This window comes from Gavialis gangeticus, unplaced genomic scaffold (assembly GCF_001723915.1).
Source record: "Gavialis gangeticus isolate Ggan-Ray unplaced genomic scaffold, GavGan_comp1, whole genome shotgun sequence".
NCBI lineage: Eukaryota > Metazoa > Chordata > Crocodylia > Gavialidae > Gavialis > Gavialis gangeticus.
The window spans coordinates 214,375,295-214,385,684 of NW_017729032.1; the positions used below are offsets into that span (position 1 = coordinate 214,375,295).

General features: G+C 41.8%; 1 protein-coding gene across 3 annotated transcripts in view; it reads left to right on the top strand.

Annotated features, from left to right (window-relative positions):
* SETD4 (SET domain containing 4) overlaps positions 1 to 5,459 on the top strand; it is a 21,499-nt gene extending 16,040 nt beyond the window's left edge. For 2 of the 3 annotated variants that reach the window (XM_019524915.1, XM_019524914.1), the window contains exons 10-11: positions 1,208 to 1,331; positions 3,982 to 5,459. In XM_019524915.1, the coding sequence (XP_019380460.1) occupies positions 1,208 to 1,331; positions 3,982 to 4,116 (259 nt within the window). In that variant the 3' untranslated portion in view covers positions 4,117 to 5,459. The other variant, XM_019524916.1, reaches the window with a different exon arrangement.
* Positions 5,460 to 10,390: the final 4,931 nt, after the last annotated feature.

The following is a 10,390-nucleotide window of genomic DNA, read 5'->3' on the forward strand; positions in this document are numbered from 1 at the left end:
ACACCCAGCCTCCCCACGGGGAAGAGGCAGACTGCAGCCCCTGGCCCTGAGCCTGCAGTGGGCAGCCTGTCCTCACCCTGCACGCAGATCCGGGGAGCACATCCCCCCCCATGCCTCTCCCAGAGGTGTTCGCAGTGGCATGGAGCTGGCCCCCTTCCTGCCCTCCCCCCGACATTGCTCCCCTCCCACGCCCCCTGGAATCAACTGTGGCTCTGTCCCGCTCCCTGCCCCAGCTAGGCAGCACCTGCCCCACTCTCTCCCTCACTGTGGGGGCCTCGATCTGCCCCCCTGCCACACCCCTTCCCTCCCCCACACTCTTTCCTTCACACAGACTTACCAGCTGGATGCTGCTCTCCATGCTACATTCCTGGCCCCATGCATACTGTGGCTATGTGCATACATGCAGTATTTATCAGTAACATTATTGGCTACACCGGCCAAAAATGGCCGATTGCCGATAATGTTAATTTTTCTTTTATCAGTGCCAATCAGATATACAACCGATATATCGGTCAACCTCTACTAATATTAACCTAAACTTCCCTTGCTGCAACCTCAGACCATTGCTCCTTGTTCTGTTGATTGCACAAACAACTATGGTGGCTGGCTTTGTAAATTTGCGAACAATAAGTATTCTGTTATCCTACTCTCCCTGCTTCAAGAACTGATTATTACTTTAATGTTGGGTGTTTCTGCAGCCTGTTAGTTTGACTGGTCCCGTGAACTGTGTACCCACGTTGATTTCTCTGAAGAGAGTATTTAGGGACTACTGTTGACATTTCCAGACCTAATTTATTGCTGAAGTTCAAGGGTTCAAGTCCGGTGACATCAGTGCTGTGCACTTAACTCTAGCAATAGATTTGGGCTTCAGAATCTGATATTGATTGAAAATGACTAAATAAGTTGTACCCTGTATAAAATATGCCTTTAAATATTCTTTTCATTTTAATTTGAATTCCCATTTTTGCTGAGGATCCAGCTTGCCATGACACGGAGAGCCATCAATCCAACATACCACTAAATGTCTGTATGTTCTCACATTCTCCAGCTGTGTCCATCAACATGGTATCTGAGTGCTAAAGGCCTGTTTTTATGTGTGCTATGTTTGATCTTCTGTTATCTGGGTTCTTTTTTCCCTGGCTGTTCAGTTTATTTTCCAGATGAGGAATGCAACAAATGACCATGTGTTCAAATATTTTGGTTTTAGTGCTTGCTGGAAGAGAGTGCTACTCGGTGATGTGATTTCATCTGGAAATGAAGAGAAAGCTTTGAAACTAGCAACAAAAATATGTTTTTCTTTAATAGAGGAGACACAGCATGTCCTTCATCAGGTAACTTGCTTAGAAGAATGGAGTGGTCCAGATTTTCCTCTCAGTTTCCCATGCATAAATTGGTAGTAGCACCGGTAAACTGAGTTAGATTTGAGTTGCAGCTTGGTTACAGGCAGCAGTATGATAATATAGTTACCAGATCATTTGCCAGGCATTAGCTAATTACTGCTTATCTAATAGAAAGAGGGTGTCATTCTCTTTTCATTGCCAGTGGGGCTCATGCATAATATATTCCAGATTTACATCAGTATAATGGAGATCAAAATTTGGTTCAATTAGAGTGCCTGAAACAACTGGATCTTTTGAGATCTTAACCTTGGGGAGCAGGGGAGGATTGACACTCTTTGGGAATTAAATGCAAAATGGATTTTAAATTGATGGGAAGGATATTTAAAAGCATAAAGGGCTCAGGGATGTAAGTGGACTTTGTGTTAGGTGCACCTGGAAATTAGTATAAGGTGGCAAAAAAAGTGAGCATTGAAGTAATTGGAGTGAATCTGGACTGACACCTTTGTAACTGAGATCACAGAATTGTTCATCATTTGAAATTCCTTTTTTTTAAATGTGCAGCAATATTATTGGGTGCATGTGCGCGTGAATGTGCACACGCAGGCATGCACATATATATGTATATATAGTAAAACTGCATATATATACAGTAAAATCAAATGACTGCCCTGCTGAAATGACTACAAAGGAAAAGGGCAATGAGATGACAGGGAAAATAAGCATATGCACATGGTGCAAGCAGTTCATAGCCCTCAAAGTGCAGGTACAATATCTGCAGCCTACAATTGTTAAACTGGAAGAGCAGGGGGCATGGAACTGTTTGTAAACATGCCATATAGGGATATTTGAGAGTGCGAGCACCCCAGCCCTGACTTTCTTGACCTTCCTATTTGGAAATTACCTTATTTCCCTCATATACTGCACCCCCAAATATAAACACACCCTATTTTTGAAGGGTCCTAAGAAGGCAAAAAAATCCTTATTTTGAAGTACAGATACCTGTATGGAAACTTACTTGTAGGTGTGAAGGTGGTGAATATAACGAGACACTTTAGATGGACTTCTGGGAAAGAGCCTTTGGTCATAGTACATGTCGGGACCGGCAACCTATGGACATAGAATATGAAGGGGAGAGGTCCTGGAAATGAATTTTTACAGCTAAGTAGGTGGAATTCTTAGATCCCAGGCCCCAGTGATCATTTTCTCTGCAATGCTTCTAGTTCCAGGCATAGATCCAGTTAAGCAAAGGGAACTTCTGGGTTTCCGTGCATGTTTGAGAAGATAGTACAGACCAGAGGAAATTTTAGTTATTTGGCTTTTGGGTACATTTTGGAAAAGCAAGACACAAACTGAAGGGGGTAGCTGAACCTTATACCAGATGGAGCCTTTCTTGTTATGGAAAATAACAAGGTATGTGTTTAACTGAAGTGTAAGTCAGACAGTGACAGCTGTCCGTGATGCTGGGAACACAGAAGTACCTTCACAGCCAATCATGGAGAGGCTGGAAACAACAGCTAGAACAACTAGGACAGGGAAAGGGTAGAAGCACAGAGACAGAGTCTATAAAATCAGCAGTATGTCAGATCAAAGAGTTAAATAAAAACCGATTCCCAGTCAGGAATAACATCTGAAATGTCTGCTTATAAGTGCAAGAAGTTCATAAGTAGAAACAGATGATTTAGAATCCTGAACTGCGGACAAGGACTTGGAAATAATAGGTGTTACAGAAACAGAGTGGGATAATGCAGTGGGTTGTTGTAATGACTCTTACAAACTTTAGTGGAATAACTGGCTAGGTTGAAGGGGTGCGATAAGGTTAACTGTTAACTAAAGAATTCCATAGTGTCAAGTGAGATTATAATTCTGTGTGGAGACTACCACACAGTAGAATCTGCATAGATCTAAATTCCAAGCTATAAGAATGTAAATATAAAAATGTAGGTTGAGAAAATAAAATGTGTTCAAAAGTTTGAGAGCGCCCAAAAGGGCAGCAGTCTAGTAAAATGCTGATAATGGGGGACTTCAGAAATACAGGTCCAGATAGACACTGTTGAAAAGGCCTAAAGAGAGAAAGTGACAAGTTTTTGTTTCTTAACACTGCCATCTTTAGTCCCTGTGTTTTTCATTAGCAAATTCTAGATCAGACAGGAGGGGAGGCCATTGTCACAGCCTTACTCAATACACAAGATCCAGTTTAAAAAGTAGCTCTACCACTAAGGAAAGGTGACTGCAATACAATTTAGCTCACTACCTCAGATTTATGTCAGTGGTGATCTACTGTTCCTTTGCTTACAGTAGGCATCTTAAGCATCTTTCACTACTAAGTTCTTGGTGTGGTTGCTGTTGAACTAGGCAGGCCTTAGGGTCTGATTCAGTAAGGCACTGACTTGAAATAAGCACATTTTTTCCCTAACCTAGTCTTAGCCTTTGTTTCCTGTCTGTGTCATGAATTTTGTGTGAACACTGTTTCATTTTGTTGCTAACTCTGTTGTCTTGGTAAGACAAAATGTACAGTATGTTCATGATGCAATATTTTACCCCGGCACAAACTAACTTGTGAGAAGCATCTGTTCATGTACTTACCCTATTAATCATCTTATAATTTGAAATAAAACCTTCCCACTTATTTTACATATTTCAGATTTCCAAGTTGAAAAAGGATAATGTACACCTTGAAGCCCAGCTGGCTTTGATAAAGGGACTGCACCTGGAAGACCTAAGGATCTTGCAAAAGTCAGCAGAGATTCTGTCCAACTTGAATGCTACAGCCGTTTGACTGCTTGAGAAGGTTGTTCATGTCTGTTACAACTCAGTGGATCTCACTGGCCAGGAGTTACAGGCCTGCCTGACTCAGACACCATAAGTGACCAGTAACTGCAAAATAATAATGTTAAATTCTGGTGAAAATGGGTCCAGCTTTGTTTACATGTATTCATACCAGATATGGGATCATATTCTGTACTGGATCACCTAAGAAATACATCATGGAACAGGAGTCGGCAACATATGGCTTGTGGGCTGGATCTGGCCTATAGAATCTTTGGACCCAGCTGGCAGATACGGGGCTTCAGTAACTTTCAGTGGCCAGGAGCACTGGCTATAGGCTCTGTGCCTATGCTGTTATGGGGACCAGCAGTGGCAGCTGCAGAGTCCTAACACCTGTCTTCCTCCAATTTGGGATGGGCCATTCTGGCCCTTAGTCAGAACAGGTTGCCTACTTCTGGCATAGATAATGCAGCTGAAGGGAAAGGGGGACAAAGGTAGGTTTCTGTCTCTGAGTCATTCCGATTCGGGAGGATCAGTGTTTGGAACTTTCCACTGCCTATGGACTGTATGGGAGCCCAGTATCTCTCTCTGGGCCCTCTAGCTTACTAATGACCTCTTTAACTTTCCTGCCATGCCTTAAACTTATAAGTAAGATCAGGAAACTGGCCATATCTAGTCTTCATCCTCTCAGGTACTGATACTGGCTCCTGCACACTTATGTAGGCATCCTTTTTGTTTCTTCTGTTAAGGGGTGCCTGCTTGAATCCTCCCACAATAGAGGTGACTAACAGGACCTCTCACACTCTGCAATTTTACCGCTCTTGTATGGTCCCAGTGAGTCTCTCTTATTTTCATACTCCCTCTTAGACACTCTGTGAAGGATCAGTCCATTGGTTCCCAGGGAGCTTGGCAATTCCCCTCAGCCCTTCAGGGGTGTGTCCTTATTAGCAGCACAGTGAATGCACATACATGTGGCTTGTGGCACTGCAAGCCGCACATGCGCGCTTGTGGGGACGTGCCCATCACGACTAACTTTTGTGTTTTAACTTGTCAGGTTCTGACTGAACCTGAGTTTAGAACACTTCCTTCATGTCTTGTGTATCCAATCTGTGGAATGGTTTATGGATTTTCATATATTTATGACATTTTTATGAATGTTTTTATATAGAAGGATCTTGGTTCTTCATTACATTATTAGTCACAATTCAACAAAAGCATGTATTTAAAAATGTAAATAAAAATGAATTGTATATAACTGTGTGGAAGTAGAAACAATTGCAAACTCTGTCATTTAAAAAAAACAGTACTTAAAAACAGTGCAAGAATATAAACTTATCAAGAACGTGGAGTTTATCAAAGAGTGGAAGTGAATGCATGTTTTGGCCTTGCAGCTCTAATTGCTAGATTCCAGCCACAGGTGGCATGGACAGAGGTAGGGACGCACGCACGCACGCCCTAAACAGTGTCAAACAGTGTCATGGTTTTTGGCTGGCTGCTTGTTATACTGCACTTCTTTATTCATGGCAAACATCAATGGAGCATAAATGGGTTAAGAAAATTGAGCTCTTCCTGTGCACTAAAGGTTTTCCTTAACAATAAATGGTCTCTTCAGAAGGGGAACACTCCATGATGTCTTGCACAGGAGCCATGGACACTTACATTTGCCTAAGGCAGTTGTTCTGAATGTTTTTAGATTCCATAACTTTTGTGAAATGAGCAGCACCCTATTTAAAAAATGAATTCATTTATTACAGTTCTCATTTACTTCCTTGCACAAGGGTTGGGCAGTGGAGGAGGGGCAGGAGTAGAGGAGTAGCAGCTGGAGAGGGTGAGTGTCTGCACTTAATCACCTTGCACTGCACCGTATCCATAAAAGAATTTCATGGCACCCAGATTGAGAATCACTGGCCTAGTGGTTAAAGCAGTCAGCTACTGGGGCCTGGCTACGTCTTCTTCAGCATAAGGGGACTCAAACCCACGTCTACTAAAAGAGTGTCCCTACTAGATTAGAGTAGGGGTGCTTAACCTCCAGCCTGCAGACCAGACCTGGCCCCTGGCCTCATGTCATTCAGCTTGTAGGGCTTCCCATAGGGGAGTAGTGATGGCATTGTTTGCTGCTCCTCTGCTGCCAAATTTTTGGACCTGTGAGGAGTCTCATAGGCCAGATAGCATGGCCTTGCATGCTAAATCGGGCATAAAGGGCAGCATGGGGTCTAATCCCAATATATGAGGCCAGGTGGAGGCAATGTGGAGTTTGATCCTGGTGCATGAGGTCAGGCAGGATCAGCATGGAGTGCCAGGGCCCAAAGCTAGCATATGGGACCCTATCTTTGGGTGGGGGTGGCGTAGGCCCTATCTGCGTGTACAGGGGCTAGCCAAAGCTATATGGGGCCTGATCTGGGTGTTTGGGGCCCAATCCAGCCTTCAGACCAGCTCTATGCCACTCATCAGGCCAGTGGGGCCAAAAGGTTGAGCCCCACTGGGCTGGAGGACTCCAGTGGAAGTTGTGCTATTGTGTAGTCAAGAATGCAAGATCTGTGAGGCCAGAGAGAGATTAAGCAATAGGGAATATATCTCTTTAAGGGTGAGAGCAGTTCCCTGCACTGGGTGAGCCCTGGATTCTGGTCCATATTCTTTACATTTTACCTAATGTTTCTGTAATCTGAAGCTGACTTCTGCAGTGAAAGGGATGTATCATTCCGCACATCTGCTTGCTCTGGGTGTCTAGCATAGTTGGCAAACTTCAGTGATAGCAATATATTTATGACTTTTTTCCTTCTATCAGCAATGTAGGAGTAATTTAGCTTGAGGAATCTAGATTCCATTTTGGCTGGTTAGTCAACAGACCCATTAACAAAGTCCCCACCTTGTGCCATCAGTTACATCTGTGCAATCACAGTCAAGTATATGGGTCTGCACAGATGTAAAAGGGAGCACGCTCTTTATTGCAGGTATAAGAAGTGAAGTCAGAAGAAACCCTACCTGATTTTCAGATCCCCAGGTTAGTTTGTAGGGCTGGTACTTTTGGAAGGGGAGATGGGGAGGGACGTATTTTTAGGCAATTGGGTTAATGCAAGCTGGAGTCACTGAAAAATGATAAGCATAAAACTGCAAGCTGCCATCTTTACTGAGTCACTTTTCACAGTATAATTCCACTTTAAAGTGAATATTATATGGATTTCTTTTCTTTGGTCTCTTCCAGAGAGTGGCTTCTAATTCCCAGATTTCTTCAGTTGTAACATGTAGAAATCGTTTATCATTGCTTAGTGCTTTTAGAGCTGACTGTTCAGGACAATATCAGGTAATCTCAACTCTTGAGGCCTATTAATAAAAGTTTTTAAATATGCTATGAAAACATTTTCAAGATGATACTCTCTAAGGAAGAGTTCATTAAATGATAGCTTAAGGGAGTTCTTGACCCTCAGAAGGAGACTCCCTGAGAACATAATGTTTTTGAAGAAGGTTTCTACCACAATATGAATTTGAAGTGATTGGAAGCTCTCTCTCTCTGAGGGAGATGATAAACAGTTGAGTGGTGGAAGAGGCTGGCAAAAAACGTCTGGTTTATTTCATTACACACAAATCTTGGACTACGTTTATGCAAATGTGGCCTCATTTTCACATGAGGTAGGGCCAATATTTGTTTTTTTCAGAAAAATCCTGTGAAATGTATACTGTTCTATGGTTTCAATACAAAGCCAGGGGAATCTTGACAGTTTTGGAAGGACTTTTACTGTAAAGTTAAAATTGTATTCATTTTCAAAATGAAAAGCCAAACTTGGATTATGTGAATCCGAACAGACTGGTTATGTCTACATGAGATGCTACATTGCCGTAGCAACGGGCTATGGTGACGTAGCAACAGCGGGCACAAATCGTGATGCTAATGCTAGGTCACCATAGTGATGAGCTACCTTTCTATAGCGAATCACTACGGCAACGTAGTTGCTAAAAATAACCATGCACAGCTGGGATGGCGGTGCATAGTTTAGTACTTTCTAAAACAAGTATACACCCACCGAAATGGAAAGAAATAATCACATAGTTCCAATAAATTTTAAACTTGAATAATCTTGAGGACATCTAAACCCTAAAACTCAGTTTTACACTTCTTAATGTGTAAGTAGCAATTTAATGCAAAATACACATTCTTGTATTTGTGTTTGGCTGCTACCATATTGCCTTGGTACAAACCCAAAGATGTTGCCAAAACAACTTTATTGACTGACTTAAATAAAACTAGTGAAATTTCAGTAATGTCCACTAGATGAAGCTAGTGTACTGCTGCAAAGAGAGAGAAAATTACAGTGTATCTACATATCATTATTACCCTACCTCTTACATTTTTTTAATAGGGAAGAAGGCCCTCTTTTCAGCAGGCAATGTCTGTGATTTGATTTTCATAGTTTAGGAAACGACACTCCATTGCTATTAGGATAAAATTACAAAGTTACATCCTACTTCTCTGCATTTAGAGTAAGACATAGCAAAGTTTCCTGAAGGAATGTTATTCCTCGCTGTTTTCTTCCATCTTCTTTTGGTCTGTCTTTTGTAGTATCCCCTCTTGAGTTTGTCTCCTTTCTTAGATATTTCAATGCAAGACACCAATTCTTGGCCCAGTTTATCTTTCTTAACGTTGTTTTAGCCTCATTCATTAAGGTGTAATTGAGAGCTGTCCACTTAAATTGTCTCCACATATTAGGGGCCTGATTCTTTTCTCATTTATATCAGTTTCAGACTGATATAGTTTCACTGATATCACTGGGATGATTTCCCACTTGCTGGGGTTAACAAGCAGAGAAACTGGGAGCTTGCATCTCACTGCAGACTCAGTGTTCTCTTTCTTTCTCATAAAAAGTTGCAGGTATAATCAGTGCCATGACAAGGAAATTTGGCACCCAGGGCAAAGCCTGTAGAGGCAGCCTGCCCTCACCTCACGCACAGATCTGTGGGGCATATGCCTTCCGCATGCTTGCCCGGGAGTGCACACAGCAGTGGGAGCCATGCTCCCCCCATCCCCTCTCCCCCCAAAATGAGCCGCTCATGGCTCTGGCTGGGCAGTACCTATTGGTGCCCCTTTGTTTCGGCACCCGGGGCAGTCACCCTGCTTGCCCCCACTTTGCTATAGCACTGGATGTAATTCCATGCATGTATTCTGGATCTGAAGCTGAGCAGTATGGAGTAGTCACAAGTCTGTTGGAACCAGTAAGAATTAATAACAGGTGCTTAGTACTTTTCAGGATACAGTCCTTTTTTCCTGGGCTCACCCTCCCTCCTCCAGATACAGTTAAAAACCACAAGATGCTTGGCACCTACCCTGACTGGCACCAAAGGCAGAGCCTGAACTGAAGCCTGTGAGACTGACTAATAATATCTCTTTCCCAGGCTTTTGCTGGCATGAATGAGAGTCCTAGGGCTTGTCTTTATTCTTGCTATGTCAGTGTTATGCTGTTTTACATCTGTTGACTTCAATAGAATTAAGGCTTGCCTTGCTGAGATAAGAATTAGCCCTTAATCTTTGTTTTTAAGCAAAGTGTATGCAAGATAGTGTTGCTTTAAACCACAAATATTGCTCATATATAGACAAAAAAAAATCCATTTGTACTGGGCCCATTTCAGTTGTAATATAATTCCAATTCTCACACCAAAAAAATAAAAAAAAATAAAACTGTCAAATTAGCTCATAATTAAGACTCCACTTCTCTGCTTCCAGATATGACCAATGTCCTCCAGAGCAGCATTTTTTTTCCACAGGTTCAGTTTTTATTGTCATGTTTTCACTGGTTACCAAAAGAGAGAAGCAAGCTGCAATCACAGCTGCAAACTTTGTATTCAGGTACTGTGGATTAAAACTGGTATAAAACCCTTCATGTTACAGCAGTGAATTAATTCTGATTAACATCAGTATAACCTAGATTAGAATAATTTTACAAGACTTGGCTATATCAACATAACATGTTCCTTATTTGTAAAATTAACATTTCTTTCACTCTTATTTTCTGGTGTTGATGGTTGTCCTTTTGAGTCACACTTGATACTTTAATGCAAATTATGAAAGATAAGAAAATAAGCTGTTTTTAATAGCTTTGTTTAAAATCTTAACAGAGCAGGGCATGAAAGGGGGATGATTTATATCAATGATAAATCACACCTATTTTCAAAAGCACTAGTAGTCAGCCTGTAGTGGAATGTTCTTTTTCTTGATGTGGATTGTGCTGTCAGTGTTAAAAATGTATTTTTTTAAATAAGAACTTGATTAATGGGAAGATTTTCCATTGATTTTA